General features: G+C 37.4%; 1 protein-coding gene across 1 annotated transcript; it reads left to right on the plus strand.

Annotated features, from left to right (window-relative positions):
- The first annotated feature begins 883 nt into the window (after positions 1–883).
- LOC122004498 (probable aspartic protease At2g35615) lies at positions 884–2,200 on the plus strand. Its single transcript, XM_042559375.1, has one exon. The coding sequence runs from the start codon at positions 884–886 to the stop codon at positions 2,198–2,200; it is 1,317 nt and encodes a 438-aa protein (XP_042415309.1).
- The last annotated feature ends 18,502 nt before the right edge of the window (positions 2,201–20,702 follow it).

Below are 20,702 nucleotides of genomic sequence, written 5' to 3' on the forward strand. Positions count from 1 at the left end.
TGGAAGTCTTCTATGTAAGAATGTTAAATATTATGACGAAGTGATATCACAATTGATTCTTTGACTTTAAGTCATAGATAAACTACAAGGATCGACAGATCATTGTTTCAAATATACTTAACCAAAGGGCTAAGGTCGAAAATTTTAAAGTTAAGTTCATTTTTAGCTCTTTAAATTTACAATTTAAGATTTTAGATTGTGAAAATTCATCTACACTAATGTTTGAAATTTTCAAACAAAATCAATTTATATTTTAATTTTTTTTTTGAGTTTTTAAAATTGAATAATTTGATTTTGTGTTGTATTAATTTTTTTATTTATTGAATTCAGTCCTGGCTGTTCATACATATTGATCTATATAAGAGCAACATTCCATAATGATGGTTGGTCAGTAGATAAGTATCAAGCCAATCCACATTATGGAAGGAAGCACAATTAGCAGCAGTGAGAAAATAACGTGGAGACACTCCATGTATAGATTTTAAATGCAACAAATTCAATTAAAATAATTTAACTAAAGTTGGAATGAGAGCAAAAGTTCTTTCCAAATAAATATCAATTAGTCGGAAGGAGTTGAAGGACACTTATACCTATTGTTCCGTTCAGAATCAATTAATTATATAATAAACAATTAATGATATATTTTTTCCATTTCAAGCTTGATTTGGACTATTAATCAAATTAATGAGATACCTAACTCGCATTAATTTCCAATTCCTCTCAAAATTTCTAAGTTAAATACTATTCTAAATCTCACTTCCTTCCAAATTTTATTCAATCAATCTTATCATTAATTCCCATTAATTAAATTTCTTTATTCTGTCGTTCAATCTCTCTATAAATTCATGCACTAGTCCAAAATGTATCTTCAATAATTATCGCAATGTCGGCCATCAGTACCTTCTTCCGCCTCCTCCTACTGATCTCCTTTGTGCCGACCCTTGTCCTAACAAACACTGTCTTCGATGTTGAGCTAGTCCACCGTGACTCCCCCAAGTCACCACTATACAATAGCTCGATGACGCCATTCGATCGCTTGCAGGCCGCTGTCGTTCGCTCGATCAATCGAGCTAGCTACTTGGACAAGCGCATCGCCATGAAGACCTCCATCGACATAGAGGTTGGCTTGTTCTTTAATGACTGGGAATTCTTGATGGGGTTCAACATCGGCACGCCAAACCCACTATATGTGTGGGGCGTCTTTGACACCGGCAGTGAACTAAACTGGGTCAACTGTGTTGGCTGCCAATGCTTTAATAGGACCGCCACCCTATTCAATCATAGTGCATCCCTCTCCTACAAGAAGTTATCTTGCCTTTCTGATGAGTGCAAGAGCTTTCGCCGAGGTTATTGCAATGATGGTCAGATGTGTAGATACCATTACAGCTACGGTGATGGCTCCAACATCGATGGAATTTTATCCTCGGACACCTTCCATTTCACCACATTAGATACGTTTCAATCTACATCCATTCCAAATATGATATTCGGTTGTAACATCCGATCCTTGAACACAATAATTGACGACCCCGGCAGCTTCATTGGGATGAGCCCCAGGCCACCGTCTTTGATCAACCAGCTCGCCCCTAAGTATATCAGCAAGTACTTCTCCTACTGCCTGAACATGCTCCATAAGGGAACCGACAGCAGGCTCTTCTTGGGAAGAGGCAAATCGGCGATCACCGAAAAGGTGAGTGTCACGCCGCTCATGACGCAAGATGGCTTCTACGCTGTGCAGCTTAATACCATCTCAATTCCCGGTGAGTTTGACATCTTCCTTGCTAGGAGCCCCAGGTTAACGGGCGGCAACATCATCTTCGACTCCGGAACTCCCATGACTATACTGGCCACTCATGTGATGGATCAGTTAGTGATGAAAATGACGAATTATGTTATCTTGCCGACTGTGAAGATGCCAGGCAAACTCAAATTGTGCTTCACTGTGCTCTCGACAGAGCAAGAGAACGAGCTACCGGGGTTGTGGTTCTCGTTTGCTGGGACATTGGGAGATTTTTGGGTGAGCCCTAAAAACCTGTTTACGTGGTATCAAGAGCATGTGAAATGCATGGCGATAATGGAAACGGATGGTTTACAAATCTTTGGGAATATTATGCAGCAAGATGTTTTAGTTGGACATGATCTAGATAAAATGGAATTGACCCTTATAGAGAAAGATTGCACCAAGTTAAACAATCCCTAATAAGCATGAATTATATATATGAAGTGCTAAGTTGAGTATTCGTATTTATATTTATTGTGATAAATAAAGGAATTTCAATGAAAGGAAATGTGCATTTATTTTATTTGTAGGATCGGTGCGATTGAGAGGGGGGGTGAATCTTGACTTGTCGTTTTTTCGATTTCATCCATTTAATAAAAATTTTACTTAATTCCTTATACTTTCATCTGCTCAAGATATTCATCATATATTCAATACAATTATTCTAGTACAATGTCAAACTGGTGTATAGGTAACTGTACTAGTTACCTATCTAATTTATTGTAGAAACTTCGAAATTAATGATTGGACGTACAAAATAAAAATACATTTTGTTGGGTAAAGGAAGGGATGACTCGATCTATTTCTGTATCGATCATGATATATGTAATAACTCGGTCATCCATTTCAAATGCATATCCTATTTTTGCGCAGTAGGGTTATGAAAACCAGCGAGAAGCAACAGGATGAATTGTATGTGCCAATTGTCATTTAGCTAATAAACCCGTGGATATTGAAGTTCCACAAGTTGTGCTCCCTGATACTATATTTGAAGCAGTTTTCCAAATTCCTTATGATAGGCAACTGAAACAAGTTCTTGCTAATGGTAAAAAGGGAGGGTTAAATGTAGGTGTTGTTCTCATTTTACCCGACTGATTTGAATTAGCCCCTCCTAATCATGTTTCTCCCGAATTGAAAGAAAATATTGAAAATTTTGTCTTTTCAGAGTTATTATCCTAATAAAAGAAATATTATTGTGATAGGTCCTGTTCACAAATAATTCACAAATAGGATCAAAAATATCCACAAACAATTCATAAACCATCCACGATACATTCAAAAACAATTACATTATTCATTTAAAGTATCGTGCATTTTTCTAAAACAATTCCTTCACAAAATCAACACATCCTACTCAAAACCAACACATCTCACATCCTACTCAAACCTAGTACATTCATCATCATCCAATCCTACAACAAGTATGATACGATAGGTTATTAAAAAAATATGGGCAAAACTACTCATATATGAAAAAAAATCCTGCTTATATGGTAAAAGCTAATGTTCAAATAGATATACACAAGTATAAAACTACTTATCAGAAAAATGTACAAATTGATAAATACAAGTTTGACATATTTTTTAAAAAATGTACCATAATGAGAATTTGGAAATCTACTCATAGTGATAAAATATACCTTTATCTACATTTCTCTTGAAAATAAGTTAACAATCAAAATTATGGAAACATATATTATTAAAATTAACAAAACTTGTGATAAACAAAAAAAAAACCTCAAAACCATGAGCTATTTATCAGTAGCGTTCATGTCTTTAGTCTCCTATGAGTCAAAACTATGCGACATTGAACAAGCAAAATGACTCATTAATGGAAAGTGAGAGAAGAATTCTTTCATTTGCTGATCTACTAATGTAGCGCCCAAAACCAATAATCATGTTATATAATGCGAATATAAACTGAAATTATTGTATTAGTTACTTGATTAATATTTTGAAATAGTAGTACACCATTTTCAATTAATTTAATTAATTAGTGATAAATATTATTAGCAATAATATTTCTAATATATTTTAGAAAAGGAAAATTGATATATGATATAATTCCATAAATGTGTATAAAAAAATTTATATGACGCATTATTTAAATTTTTATTAACTTACTAAATAATTATTAAATTCAGATTTATATATATAATTAAGATAATAATACATAATCCAAATGTCATATTCATCTTGTACAAATTAATTAGGGAGAGGATAATGCATATAAAGAAATATAAATAATAGGATAATGCCTACTCATCTATATGTGAAGGATATATATATGAAATTTCATCCATATAAATAATATAAGAAATATAAAGTATATATCATGTAAAATATGGTACCCAAATAATAATTAAATAATAAGGTTATTTGAGAAATAATTTTATTGGATTTTTTCAGGAATATTTAGATTTTTTTTTTAATTTAAATGGAGCATGTATAACTTGTTTAAGGGGATGAATCGGTTGGGATAGGGAAAGCCTGTTTAAAATATCTCATAAGTGGGAGTTGATTGGAATAATTTGTTGGTGCAATATCCCCTAGGTCAAGGTTGACCAGGTTGACTAGGCTTGAGTTGGCTGAAGCTTAAGTCTTGATGTTTGGGTTTCGATGTTATGGAGATTGCAGGTGCAATAGAACGTCTGGGGAGATTGCTGGTCCAATGCCCCTCTTGCCAAGGTTGATTTATCAGAAGTGAAGAAGAGTCAAGTATGTCAAAGGGTTGATTGAATACTTGACTGAGAAAGTTCTAACTAGAGGTTAGGCAGCTGTTAAAGTCCTGGTGAGTGAAGCCAGGCAGGTTAAAGACCTAGTGAGTGAAACTAGGCAGTATGAAATCCTAGTGAGTGAATTTAGGTGAAAGTCCTGGTAAGTGAAGCCAAGCAGATGTAAAATCCTAGTGAGTGAAGCTAGGCAGAAGTGAAAGTTCTGGTGAGTGAAGCCAGACAGATGTAAAGTCCTAGTGAGTGAAGCTAGGCAGAAGGGAAGTCCTGGTGAGTGAAGCCAAGCAGATGTAAAGTCCTAGTGAATGAAGCTAGACAGAAGGGAAATCCTAGTGAGTGAAGCTAAGTGAAAGTTTTGGTGAGTGAAGCTAGACAGAAGGGAAGACCTGGTGAGTGAATCCAGACACGTGAAAATCTAGGTGGGTCAAGTTTGATCGGACACTTGGTATCGATAAGTCCAAGTGGGTCAAAGTTGACCGGACACTTGGCACGAGGAGAAAAGAGTCCAAATGGGTCAAAGGGATTGACTGGACACTTGGTGAGGAAGTCCTAGTAGGTTGAGGGTGACCGGATGCTAGGCATGATATTCCAACAGGTCATGGTTGACCGGATGTTGGTTTTAGGGACTTTGGACTTGATTTGGCAAGTCACAAATGAGCCAAATCGATCAACCGATCGATTAACTCATGTCTAATCGATCGATTGATCGATTGGATGAGTCTCACGACAAATCCTCCCCCCAATCGATCAGTGGATCGATTGGGAAGTTGACGCCATCACACAGAAGCCCTCCCAATTGATCAACCGATCAATTGGGAACCTCCAATCGATCGGGTGATCGATTGGGAGGCTGGAAATCACGAGAGAGCCTTGAATTGATCGGGCAATCGACTAAGGCTCTTTTTAGAAATCATAGAGGTGCTCTGAATCGATCAACCGATCGATTCAAAGCCTCCCCAATCGATTGAGAGCAATTCAATCGATTGGGATCTGACCGTTGCGTAGGTTATAGCAATTGGCGAGCGATTTCCTCAACAAGTTCTTCGGCTTTCTTCTCCATGCGAACACAGTGATTTCTCCACAGAGACTCACGCCAGTTCTTGAAGCATTCATGGAGCAAGGGTTGCTGTTCTTCCAAGATCAAGAGGCGTTCAACACAAGAAGAAGAATCTAGGGTTAGGGTTTTATGCTGTAAATCTATAAGATCTTACTTGTATTTGCTACCCTTTCTTTCTTCTTGTACTGAGAGTGTTGTAAGGCTTCCTCGCTTTCGGTAGTTATCATAAAGGAGTGGTTTCATAGTGGAGAGTGCTCGTGTGTGTGGATCCTTCGATTAGTCACCTCTTCTTGAGGTGGATACCAAGTAAATCCTTTGTGTTAGCGTTGTAATTTTTTTTCTTGTTATTTCCGCTGCATATCATCACAAGAAGCAAGCAACGACGAGCGCAACAAGCTATTCACCCCCTCTCTAGAACATTTTGACCCTAACACGTGCTATTAGAGCGAGGTCGTTCTTTAACAGAATCATCGCCAGAAGGGGCAATAAAGCTAGAGGGAAAAGAAGTTGAAGCAAATTTCATCAAGCCAAAGATTTTATCAGGAGCTCAACTTCAAATGGAATTCGGTGATGGATTCAGATTCGACACAAGGGTGCCTCCACTATTTACAATGACGAGCTTCGATTCTTGGAAATCAAGGATCGAAAATTTTCTTATGATGGAGATAGAGCAATGATTTGCTCTAATGGAAGGCTTCGAAGATCCATTGAATTCAAAATGCAAGATCCTCAAGAAGAGCAAATGGAGTCAAGAGCAAATCCAAAGGTGCTAGGCAAATGGCAAGGTAACCAAATTATTGGTTTGTTTATTACCAAGTCCAATTCTATGCAAAATTGGAGAATTTGGAGATGCAAAAGAATTGTGGAATAAATTGGCCAAGTTTCATGAAGAATCCTCCACTGTACCAAAGCAAAAAGAATCCAAAGAGGGTGACTTATTGGATCAAGACCAAGAGAAAGAGGACATCGAAGTTGAAAAATGCTCAACTTTCGAAGAAGAAGTCCAAGACGCTTCATCCTCAAAGGAGTGCAATCAAAAGAGCAAAGAGGGAGCATACTCTTTGTTTCATGTGCAAGAGGATGAAAAGATGAAGAATCCTCCACCTCTAAGATTGAGGGGGAGCGACATTCGATGACACCAGAGCAAGAAGAAGGAGAAGCTTCTACTTCCAGGTCAAGCGAAGAAGATGGTGCCACCTCCACAAATCAAGAAAAGTCAAATGGAGGATCAAGTGCCATTCCTACATGTGAAGGTATAATTATTTCAATTAATAATAAAAATCATATTATATGCTTTGAGTGTAGGGAAAATGGGCACTACAAGAGTAAGTGCCCAAAATTGGCCAAGAAGAAAGGTCAAGTGGCACTTAAGGGCAAGAAGAAGTCCAAGGAGACCGTCCCCACAACAAAGAAAAGCAAGGAGCACATTGTGTATTTTTCTTGCAACCAAAAAGGACATTATCAGAGCCAATGTTCAAAGGGGAGGAAAGCGGTCAAAAACAAGGGTGGAAGCACAAGTCAAGGGGGAGCCTCCAAGGTAAAACCCAAGGTATCATTTATTGAGCCTATCTCTTTAAATCATGGTAAAAAGCATGCTAGTTCAAATTTATATTACTTTAATGCTATTTACTATAAAAATGGAAAGCATGATAGCATTAAGGAAAAATATATAGCTTTCCATGCCAAGACTACCACTCCTAGGGTTAGGAAGGTAGATAGAAATTTGGGCAATAACTTTAAGGATTTCAGATACAAGCCCCAAAATAGAAATGCTCAAGGATTTAAAGAAAAATCCAAAACTAAGGCTTTAATGATGGAAAATCAAGTCTTGAGGTCAAGGCTTGATAACATTGAAAAGACCCTAAAAAGGATGAAAAATATCCTAAAAGGACAAAATGAGCATGACTTAGGTTTAAGAGTACAAAATCCATCCAATGACCATAGAAGTTTGGGATACAAACCTAAGGCTAAGAAGGATGTAACTTCTAATCATAGGGCTCCATATAGCTATGGAACCAACTCTAGGTCTAGGGGTTAAGTCAAGGATACAAGGGAAGTTATCCCTAGGAGTATCTTTGCAACAACAAATATGACTAAGACTTCTAAAAATTCTAAGAAAGTCACCAAGAAGGTTAGAAGGGAAGTTATCCCTAGAGTTGACCTAGAGAAAGTGATCAAGGTTTCTAAGAAACCTAACAAGGCCACTAGGAAGGTATCTAGGGAAGTTATCCCTAGTAAGTATCTAGAACATCCAAGGAGCACCAATAGGTTTTGGGTTCCTAGGAGAATTTTCTCTACCCCCTAGATGAGTCTGAGAGTGTTAACTCTATTTAGAAGGGTGGTTAACCCAACTTGAATAAAGTTGATACTTGGAGGCATTTTCAAGGTTTTTGTTAACTTTTGAAAATATAAAGGATTAATTGTTAACTCTTTGGAAGAGTAAAATGTGTCAAAAATTTGAGGATTGGACTTAATTTAAATTAACACATTTGAGAAAAGGATAAGAAATGCCAAGTTAGAGTTTTGGTATTTTCTTAGGAAGTTAAGGGCAAGTTAGGCCTTAATTTAAAATGATTACTCTTTGAAAGAGTAAAGTGTGCCAAACTTTGATGAATTATGTTTAACTTAAATTGGCACAAATTAAGAAAAGCAAAGAAATGTCAAAATTGGAAGTTTGACATTTTCTTGAGAAAGAGTGGGCAATCTAGGATTTAAATTTAGGTTTAGCTAAGGATTTAAGGACACTTAGATAGATAATCTAGGTGTTTTATTTAAGCTAAATTACCATGCTTTATTTACCCATCATATGTCATGACATCATTTTTGCATTCATGCTTATTATGAAAAACAAACAAAAATGTCATGTCATGTTATTCATGCATCATGTAGTTATAGCTAAATTGCATTCATGCTTTCATTCCTTGCAATTAAGAATAATGGCATTTACTATCAAGTAACATCCTACGTGGATGTTCATAATCTCAAAATACCTAGGTTGATATGCATGATCCCTAGTTTAGGGCAAAACCAAACTTTATGTCTCACAAAGACCGATAAGGGACTTGTATGTATTTTAGTGCACATTAGATACAAGTGAGATGTTAGGATGATGAACAAAACTCAGATGTTGATTTAGTGCATTCTTTGAGTTTTAGGTTTATCAAAACACATAGTTATGTATTTTCCAATCATTGGGAAAGCTAATATACAAGTCATGTGCATTGAGCCCAAAGAACATGGTTGGAAATTGGTTTTGAAAATATTTTTAAGATACTTTTGGAAAACGTTGGTGAAGACTATCTTTTGATAGTAATCATCATTGAAAAGTTAGACACAAACTAGAAAAAAACACTAAAGTTTTTACAAGATTTCAAATTTGTGTCAATCTTTGAAAATAGGAAGTATTTTCTTAGAAAACTATTTTTCCTTGATTGTGTATACCCTAAGTAATGTCTACATATATTTTCATGATTTTTAGAATTTTTTAGAATTTTTAGGGAGTTTCTGAACCTTACTGAAATCAAATTTCAAAAATATCAGGACTTCAATCGATCACCCGATCGATTGGAGTGCCTTAATCGATCGGGTGATCAATTGAGAAGGTTGTTTTTGCGAGTAGAAGCTCGCTGGATCAATTCTTCGATTGATTCAAGCATCCTAAATCGATACATTGATCGATTGAACATGTTTCAATCGATTGGGATCCAACCCAAATCGATTGGGAATGCTGATTTTGGCTGGGAAAGCTTAATTTCAGCATTTTAAATCAATTTTAGTCTAGGTAACCATTCTTAACCCCTCAAAACATATTTGTATTCATTTAGGGGGAGTTTTTATAATGAAAACAAGATTGGATTGGTTAAGGGAGACTAAGTAGAGGTTTAGGTTGAGGTTTGGTTTCAATTTAGAATTTTTGAACCTCAAAACTTCTCAATTTAAGTTTCCTAAATATTTGGGGATTCCAAGTCATTGTTGGTGCAATAATAGAAGTTTGAAGCATGTCTTTAGGGGGAGTTACTCTTTAAGGACATGGAACTTATTTTTCAAAACCATTGAAGGTGGTTAAACCTTCATTTAGAAAAACAATGCTCAAGGTTGAGCATTGAAAAATAATGGAGAGTAGATATCATCATTATGGAGTTATGGATGCCCTAGGATGAGCATCATACCGTAGAATAATGCTCCAGGGTGAGCATTTAATACAGTGAAGGGCATGGGACCTTCATTATTGGATAGGTTAATGCTCAAGGGTGAGCATTGAAGATAATGAAGGATATGGAACCTTTATTGTCGTGTTGTGACCAACAAGTAAAGTTATGACTAACGGTGAGTAACTCTTTAGGGGGAGAGTTCTTTTTTATGTGTACCAATAGGAAAAAAATGTAGGGTTTAAGTTAGGCCTTCATTACCTAAAGAGGGAGTTTGCCCTCTAGAAAAGGGGGAGAATGAAGGAAACCCTCATTCATACTTTGGCAGGAAAGGAAATTGAGGCTATGGGATTAGCCTAACTTAAAGGTATTGTCAAACATCAAAAAGAAGTAGATTGTTGGTGTAATATCTCCTGGGTTAAGGTTGACTAGGCTTGAGTTGGCTCAAGCTTAAATCTTGATGTTTGAGTTTCGATGTTTGACAATACATGGAGATTGCTGGTGCAATCGTCCATTTGGGGAGATTGCTGGTGCAATGCCCCTCTGGTCAAGGTTGACTAGTCAGAAGTGAAGAAGAGTCAAGTAGGTCAAAGGGTTGATCAGATCCTTGACTAGGAAAGTCCTAACTTGAGGTCAGGTAGCTGTTAAAGTCTTGGTGAGTGAAGCCAGGCAGGTTAAAGACCTAGTGAGTGAAACTATGTAGTATGAAAATCCCAGTGAGTGAAGCTAGGTGAAAGTCCTGGTGAGTGAAGCCAGGTAGATGTAAAGTCCTAGTGAGTGAAGCTAGGCAGAAGTGAAAGTCCTGGTGAGTGAAGCCAGACAGATGTAAAGTCCTAGTGAGTGTGCTAGGTAGAAGGGAAGTCCTTGTGAGTGAAGCCAGGCAGATGTAAAGTCCTAGTGAGTGTGCTAGGTTGAAGGGAAGTCCTTGTGAGTGAAGCCAGGCAGATGTAAAGTCCTAGTAAGTGAAGCTAGGAAGAAGGAAAATCCTAGTGAGTGAAGCTAGGTGAAAGTCTTGGTGAGTGAAGCTAGGCAGAAGGGAAGTCCTGGTGAGTGAAGCCAAGCACATGAAAATTCAGGTGAGTCAAGGTTGACCGGACACCTAGTATCGATAAGTCCAAGTGGGTCAAGGTTGACCGGACACTTGGCAAGAGGAGAAAAGAGTCCAAGTGGGTCAAAGGGATTGACCGGACAATTGGTGAGGAAGTCCTAGCAGGACGAGGGTGACCAGATGCTAGGCATGATGTTTCAACAGGTCATGGTTGACTGAATGTTGGTTTTAGGGACTTTGGATTTGATTTGGCAAGTCACAAATGGGCCAAATCGATCAACTGATCGATTGACTCATGTCTAATCGATCGATTGGATGCGATTGGGAAGTTGACGCCATCACACAGAAGCCCTCCCAATCGATTAGCCGATTGATTGGGAGCCTCCAATCGATCGGGTGATCAATTGGGAGGCTGGAAATCGCGAGAGAGCCTTGAATCGATCGGGCAATCGACTCAGGAAAGCTTCCCCAATCGATTGAGAGCAATTCAATCGATTGGGATCCGATCGTTACGCAGGTTACAGCCGTTGGCGAGCGATTTCCTCAGCAAGTTCTTCGGCTTTCTTCTCCACGTGAACACAATGATTTCTCCACAGAGACTCACGCCAATGCTTGAAGCATTCTTGGAGCAAGGGTTGCTGTCCTTCCAAGATCAAGAGGCGTTCAACACAAGAAGAAGAAGTTAGGGTTAGGGTTTTATGCTGTAAATCTATAAAATCTTACTTGTATTTGCTACCCTTTCTTTCTTCTTGTACTCAGAGTGTTGTAAGGCTTCTCCGCCTTCTGTAGTTACTGTAAAGGAGTGTTTTCATAGTTGAGAGTGCTCGTGTGTGTAGATCCTTGGATTAGTCACCTCTTCTTGAGGTGCATACCATGTAAATCCTTTGTGTTAGCATTGTATTTTTGTTTCTTGTTCTTTCCACTGCATATCATCACCAAGAAGCAAGCAACAACGAGCGCGATAAGCTATTCACCCCCCTCAAGCACATTTCGACCCTAACATAATTAACGTAGGTATATAAATTAAACCCTAAGTTTTCTTTTCTTATTCACGTGATTTCCCCTATTCCTCTCCATTTCTCTTGATCTGATCTCCTCCGCTCCCTCCCTCATGTTCTCGCATCGCTGCCACAACCCGATCGCCGATGCCAACTGCTCTAGCGCCAACGATCGAGGTTGAAGCACCTCCGAAGCATCAGTTGGTGACGTGGTAGCCGGTGGCCATCTCAAGAACCACGAAGCTTCTTCTCTTCTGTCGCCACTGCCCTGGCCACTACGAGCTCACTGCCGACATCGCTCTTCCCCTCCAGCGTGCCTCACCATGGCCGATCACTCTTAGCTACCAGGCCTCCCCGATTCATTGATGTCATGCCCTAGCTTTGGATAATGCTACCATTGCCCTTCAGTCGAGCCCTCTTCCCATCGACTAATCACTTGATGTCGTACCCTAGCTGCAACCTTGAGATCCTCTACCCTGGTTAGTCTCCTACCTTTCGGAATGGTGCTGGATCTCTTTTCTTGGTCTGGCGTGAAGTTTTCGACCAATAATCAAAAATTGTATTGGGGTAAGGCTGTGAACTGATCTTGTATTTCATTACAGGGTTAATTGATATATTTTCTTTGATTGGGTGGTTAGGTTAGTAGCTGATGGAGGTATGGGCAGCAATCGACTCTACTAGTGATTTTCGACTATGGGTTGCCCTCTGATCATAAGCCACTAGTGCATCCAGATTTGGGTGAGTATTTAGGTTGATTTTAGTTCTACGATTTGATTAGTGTGATGAATAATGATCGATTGGATCATTGTTGAATTGGATTTGTTGGATGATATGATTAACCTAAGCTAATCAATTGGATGAATTAAGTATGTTGGATTTATGCTAACTTGACTTAGTAAATGGATTTCTACATGATGAATTAAGGAATTGATAATGTTGGGTTAAATATAATTCAATCAAGGAATTTATATTAGTGAGAGTTAATCAATGATCGTATTTTGATTATGGTTTCCCTAAATAGGCTTGGGGATTTTATTTAGCTATTTAATTCATATATAATTAGCTAAATCTATATATCATGTGTCACAGGACCCTTATTCGAGATGAACACATCGTCGCAAGGATTGTTTAGCTTGATCGACAAATAAAGACAGGTATTTCTTTCTTGACCTCTATATAGTTCTTTAAACTTAGTGTGTCATTATTATTTGATGGATTAGGTTGCTTTACCTTAAATCATGTTCATTTGTTGCTATCCTGCTTGATACTTATGCTTAACTTTTGAGATGTCTATTTATTTCATATACAATCTTTAACTTGGATATCTATACTCTATTGTGATTACACATGTAGAGTATGTTTGTAGGGGATGTCTTGTTGATTGAGTTACCATATTGATTATGCATATGATGTAGATTGTACACAGGTTGGTCTGTGAGTCATCATGTTGACTATACATTACATGTTATCTACTGTTGGAGGAGTTGTGTTGATTGTATTTATACTGTGTATGTACACGTGTCTAATGCGAGTCATGTTGATTATATCTACATCGTAGATGCATAAGAGTATGTTGTATATGTGTCTGATGTGTTTCTTATTGTATTTGTTATTTAGTTGACACCAGTTGGATATGTCCATACCTATAGTTATAGGTGTTAGATGAATCATTATATTGGAGGTACTTATGTGGATTTGGAGGTTGCATTGATGATGAATGTGATTGTATCATGATTATTATATCATGCTTATCATTGCACTATATGCTGACAACTAAGTCTCTCTTTGTGGTTGATAGAGTTGTCAGTCATTTTATTTTAGCGCTACACACTCAACCACTCATGGGTAGTGGTAGCTGGAGCAATTGTCATTTATCCTGTCGTGCCACCCAGCCACTCAACTTGGGAGTGACATCTGACGTTATGAGCAGTCAAGGACCCTGATGTTATGTAGTTAGATAACTATAGCAAACTGTCTGCCTCAACTACTCTATAGTAGGATGGAGGGTAGTACAATTGTCATAGACCCAAGCCTCTCGGCCATATAGGGGTCATGGTATCTGAAGAGGTGGCAGGGGTGACCATGTGGCATGCATGCACATTTGTATATGATGTGCGGTGCATCTATGGAGATATATCTGCATACATGCCTAGTAGATATTAGTTGCATGTGATTGTGATATGTTGCACTTATTTGAGATATGATTGTTGCATCTGGTTGCCATGCATACATGTCATTTATTATATATGTATATGTTGTGGTTTATATTGCTCAGGTGTTACGAGCAGATCTATTGTTGTTCCCCGGTGAGTTTACTGATCATTATACCGTATGTGTTGACTCTAGTTTAGGTATGTGCATTACTATATCAGTTATGATTATGTGTAGTCGTTATGTCAGTTATGGATATATGCATTGATTTATGTCAGTATGATCATGTTCTTATTTCCTTACAGAGACTGTATACTTTGATCTCTATATTTCTATATAGACCATGCGCTATCTTGTTTATTATCCGCTGAGTGACTCACACTAACCACCCTATTTGAACCTTTATATTTTCATGTAGTAGGTAGATTATCATGGAGTCGCTTGGAGTATCCTGTCTGCCAATCCTACGTCACATACAAGGATGGTTTTGGGTTTTGCTTCTTACTTTACTTGCTTTACGAATATGTGAGCTTGGTATTGTATTAAATTCAATTTTGTTTTGGAGTTTTGCTGTGCTGGTATCTTATATTTGATTTTTTGTGGTTGTTGTATAAAGCCTAGACGACTAGTAGTGTGTATTTTTTCGGTTTTATGGGTCTTTCCTATCATTTTTCGCTGGATTTTTAGTACAACCGTGTGAGATGTTTAATATATAACTGTGTGGTAGTGATTATTTTGTTCTAGTCGAGTGACCTGTGTATATAACTACGTAGTTGTATATGTTCCAGTCATGTGGGCTGATGATTATAGTTTAAGTATTCTTGTGGATGTATATATGCTTCATATTGTCATAGTTACAGGGAAGATGCTGTCCGTTTGCCGGGCAGGACCCCCCTATGGGGCGTGACATAGCATAAATAATGGAAATAGGAAAATTATAAGATATATATAGGAGATTTTAATTGAATATATGGATATATCTTCAATGTGAAATTATATATATATATATATATGAAAATATATAATTTTATTTAATATCAAATTAATGACTGGGTATTAATAAACTATAATATGAATTAAATATATTACCATGTATATGTGATATATATATATATATATATATATATCAAATTAGTATATGGAAATATATAATTTGATTCAATATCAAATTAATGACTTAGTATTAAGAAACTATAATATGAATTAAATATATTACCATGTATATGTGATATATACATGGATAGATATATAAATATGAAATTAATATATGGATATAAATATGTATGAAATTAATGCAATTAATGACTTAGTATATAAAAAGGAAGACAAGGTCCTAAGCTCCCTCTTCTATATAAACCTTACCCTCTAAAGTCTCACCTTGGATGTTGCTGCCGACCCTAAGAAGGTTCCCCGCCCCCTTTTGTTTCTCCACCGGTGCTAGAGCTTTAAGGGAAGACAAGGAGTTAGGAGTTGAATACCTAAGGCATGTTCCCTAACTTGTAATGCTTTAGTTAGTTTCTATGGTTGGTGAACTTCGGGTACCATGGGTTGAGGTATGATGCTCTAGTTTAAGTTCTCTTCTTAAGTTTTTAAAAGGTTTGTATAAATGGAGGATTTCGGATTCTATATATTTCTATGTTCTTTTCGGTTTTAAGAAGTTGATGCCATGGTTTAGGTTCCTTCTTCATCTCTATTTAGAAATTAGAAAATTGTTTATTCTTCTAATGGATTTTAGGACTTGTAAGTTTCGGATGCTTATGGAATTCTATGTCCTTTTGTGTTTTTAAGAAGATGATACCATGATTTAGGTTCCTTCCTCAGCTCTGCATGGAAGCTAGAGAATTACTTATATTCCCATTAAATTTAGAACTTGTAGGTTTCAGATTAATAAGGGTAGTCCTAAAATTCTATTTTAGACGTTAAATAGTTATCATGATGTTGCAATACAAGTTGCTTCATGTTTACCCTTAAAAGTTAGAGAAAGTTGCATGCTCAATTTATAGAGTAGAACTATCATGCCCCAGAGGAGTCCCTGCTAGACGAAAATCCAGCAGCATCTCTCCTTTACTGGTAACAATCTGAATCCTGAAATTAATGGCCCTCAGGGCCTCTCAATCATCGGCTAACACGGCAGGAACATATATGATAAAATAAGTAAATATTCCACGTAGTTATAATGGTGCAGCCTTAGGCTGACTATACATCAAATTTCAACCACGCAGTTAAATATAAAACCTACTCCACTATAAAGAGATAAATACAACCCACAATGGAAAACCATCGCAGTGGAAAAACATAGGCATCGTACCAAAAACTCGAGATAAATGCACGAGTGTAAGAATTACACATCACAAGTCTATAGTTCACATAACAAGGAACCAAAGTCCAGAAATAGAAAACCATCTCAACACAGAGTGGGGACTAGCAACTGGAACCTCCTAACAGCTTCAACATGAAATAGAAACAAATCAACGGAGTGAGTTCAAGAACTCTGCGGGTATTAATCAGACATGCATAGTATGATATAGCTATCAACAATAATCATGCAGTACAGTCTTCTGAATAATAACAGGAAATGCAAAACTGAACAACAGAAGAAGTTGTACTCACCTGGACCTCCTATCCGGATACAAGGGTCATCAGACCAAATACCTCATGTCTCTTGTATGCATGTCAATTATATGCATCCACCAAAATGTAGCATCTAAAATGCCGCAATCACAAGCAATAAATGTAATCCATGTATATGATACAAATGACATGGTCACCCCTGATGCAGTCAACCACCTCACACGCGATGGTGAGGTTGAGTGGGTAGGTCTATGACAATTGTGCACTCTTCCATCACTACTCCAGAGTGACCGAGTGGACAGGATGTTATCGGAGTACATCTATCATCTTATCTCAAACATAATGGGGGAGCCTAAGCTCTCATCTCCCTATTTCATCGTCAAGAGGAGGGATCCCTGCTCACTACCACGCTATAGTCACACTACCCATGAGTGGACCAGTGGAGACCTAATAGAGCAAACTGCACACACCTTGCTTGATGTACTACTAACCCATAAGTGGTTGTGTGTGCAGATCATGTAACTGGCGATGTGCTCAACTATAAAGGAGTCGACAATCACTCAGTGTACAATCATGCAAAATGGTGCATGACACTAAAGTATGTAACTCCTGAAAATATCAACCTCTATATAATATGTACCCAAGGAATACCGAGTCTATAATAATTGATATGGGTTAGGTTTAGTAGGTCCCTGGTGAATAAGGGAAAGGAGATAGTAGAATTAAGAAGATAGATCAATATCGGACGGGATATACCTTGAGAGGGGTAGGCCAATCCCGGCCAGATAATACCTTGATGAAGGTAGACCAAGATTGACCGATACATACCTCAAAGGAGGTAGGCCTATATCGATCGATATATACCTCAAGGGAGGAAGACCAATATCGACCGATATATACCTCAAAGGAGGTAGGCCTATATCGATCGATACATACCTCAAGGGAGGAAGACCAATATCGACCGATATATACCTCAAAGGAGGTAGGCCTATATCGATCGATACATACCTCAAGGGAGGAAGACCAATATCGACCGATATATACCTTAAAGGAGGTAGGCCTATATCGATCGATATATACCTCAAGGGAGGAAGGCCAATATTGATTAAAATATACCTTAAGAGAGATAGACCAATCCCGACTGGGTAATGCCTTGAAAGGGATGATCCAATCCCAATCGGGAAATACCTTGGGAAGGATAGGTCAATGCTAGCCGAGAAATACCCTGGGAAGGATAAGCCAATATCGGCCGGTATATAACTTGAAAAGGATAGGCCAATATCAGTCAGGTTTACACGTTTAACGCAGAAAGGCCAAGATTGTTTAAGATGGCATACCTAAATATAGACTAGTATTAATAAAGTATACAGGATCGCCCGGAAAGGAAAAGATCTAAGGCTTTATAGAATTTGTAGGATATTACCGAAGGATTAATTCAACGGTGATAATAAATCAACCGGACATGATCTAGATTTAATTTCGAACGATGCAAGGTGTAATATCATACCAAGCTGTCTACAACATAATAAAGATGGGACGAACAGGTAAAGGTGATAGATATATTCCGATATAAATTATAAGATAGGGAAGGAGCAAATATTTTGAGAATATTTATTTAATAAAGATATCTATATGTGATTGTATAACAGGTTTACTAATTTGGCGGGAAGTGTGTTTCTAGATTTTTCTGCAGGTACTAAATGACAAACGAGGTACATCTGGGGTACAAAAAGATTCCTTAAAAGTTATTTTATGCAAGTACAGGGCTTACGACATCTCATAACAAACTCTAACAAACCGAGGTCCACTTCATGAGTACGGAGGTTATATGAAGTGATATAAAAAGGGGAATCCTCTCCGTTGGCCAGGTAAGTTCACATTGACGCTCACACTTACAACTCTATTTTTTCGACTACTGTTCATCTTCTTCCTCCTTCCACACAATGAGAGATCACTGACTTGAGCATCGGAGGGCCTAGCCAGGGATTCCCACCCCGGTCTCAGGTCACTGATGATAGTGTTGGTTGGTATCTTGTGTGCAGGAAACCTTGGAAACTCCGGATCTTGGTTCTCTTTAGTCAGATTTCTCTCCCGTCATTGAATCTTCGCACGGGGAGGGCATTTTGTGACTTCATTCTTCCTGATCCGCTTTGGGTTTCTCGGATCGGTATTCAGTCAGTCAAGTATTACTCTTCATCAGCAGTAGGTTTTCTCCCTAGCTTTCCATTTTGTCAAGCTTCTCAGACAGGATCAATAATGATCTAGGTATCATAAATATAGGTATATATGCCAGGTAATAAATCTAGGTATACATGTCAGGTAATAAATTTAGGTACACATGCCAGGTAATAAATCTAGGTACACATGCCAGGTAATAAATCTGGGTACACATACTAAGTATATCTAGTAGCTAGACCAGTACCCGGTAATGCATTGTGTGTCACTACTTCTATGAACATAAGTCAACATGGCAAGAATCAAGGGGCATAAGCATAAATGCATAACAGATAACAATATGGGCATACTACGGTATCAAGTAGTGACATACCAAGGCAGATATAAGCATAACCATTACTACTAGCTATAACCTATTATGCATATCAGAATGACAATATCAAAAGAGATAAGTCAAAGGTACCCGCCTTAAAACGAAGATCGTATTAGATAGATCTCACGTTGTGATGTTGCCTCAATAGAGTCCTGCATCAAAGTATTTTATTTAGTAAGTTCTTATGAATTAAATAGCTAAATAAAATCTCCAAAACTAGTTAGGGAAAACCCTAATCGATATGATCATTAACCCTAACTATTGATTAACCCCACTAAAACCAATCCACCGATCAACTAACATAGATAACAAATTAATCAAGTTAATCATCAGATAAGACCTCCATTAATTCATATCTATAAATCAATCCAATGTAGACATGAAATCCACGTTATGTAAATTTGATATCCAAGGCCAACTTACCTTAATATGCCAGAGATCTTACTGTTAGGATGTATACTAAAATCCTAGGTTTTTGTATAAACATTTAGTTTGAAATAAGAATCACATTGGTCAAATGTCTGCATTTATGATTAAATGCAGTTGTCAATTTAATTTATATTATAGATAACATGGTGTGAGGTACCACACAGAAGATCATATTATCAGTTCCTTATAAATTATAAATAGTAGCTCACAACCAAGATGGAATGGGGCAAACCATTGGAGTGGTTGTAGTGTAATTTGGTATTAGTCTATCTTAACTATAAAATTACACTAGTACACTATGTGTGTATTGAGTATGACCATTTGAGGTAATTCATTTTATATCGACTTAATAAAAGAACAAAACCTCTGTTATTATGGATGTGCGTACTCTTAATCCCGAAATAATAACAAGAACGTATACTTAGTATTTATTTCTTTAATTTATCAATGGGTGAGATTTATTCAATTGAATCAATAGGCCCGATAAGTTGGGAAATAATATTATTTATATGGTGTGTTGTTGATTATAAAAGGAAACTGTGTCCTAATAATCTAGGTTGATGATGTCCCCTTGAGGAGTTCATAAGTATTGTCATGTAAACCCAGCAGGTGGACTTAGTCTGACATGACAATGAAGTTGAGTGGTACTACTTTTGGAGCTAGATATTAATTAAGTAAGTTGTCAGTAACTCATTTAATTAATGGACATTCGATATCTTAAACATCGGGATATTAACGCACTCATGATAAGAAGGAGCCCATAATGTAATTGGTGAGGTAGTTCAATAATAACTCTTTAGTGGTATGAGTTATTATTGATGAACTTGAGTTGGGTGTTCGGGGCGAACACAGGAAGCTTAAGCTCATCGGAAGACCAACCAATTTCTCCTCTCGGTCCTTGTTGTAGCCTCTATTAAGCCATGTATCCACCAACTCCACTTCTTACCCAAGTAATGGGCCGGACACATCCTTGCTTGAAGCAAGGGGGCCAGCCAAGCATGGGCTTGGAGCCCAAGAGGTGGCCGACTAAACCATGCTTGGTGTCCAAGCATGGGGTTGACCACACCACACAATTAAAGGGAGATTTTATTTTGTTAAAATCTTTCCTTTTGTAGTCATTCATGAAGGGATTTAAAAGAGAAATTTTAATTTTAAAATTTCCTTTTATAGTCATCCTCAGAGTTTTAAAATTTTAAAATCTTTCATTTTATAGCTATCTACAAAAGATTAAAGAGATATT

The sequence above is a fragment of the Zingiber officinale genome, chromosome 7B (assembly GCF_018446385.1).
Source record: "Zingiber officinale cultivar Zhangliang chromosome 7B, Zo_v1.1, whole genome shotgun sequence".
Lineage (NCBI taxonomy): Eukaryota > Viridiplantae > Streptophyta > Magnoliopsida > Zingiberales > Zingiberaceae > Zingiber > Zingiber officinale.

What these genes read in the sequence shown, in the direction of transcription:
- LOC122004498 (XM_042559375.1), top strand. Translation starts at nt 884, where the DNA reads ATGTCGGCCATCAGTACCTTCTTCCGCCTCCTCCTACTGATCTCCTTT.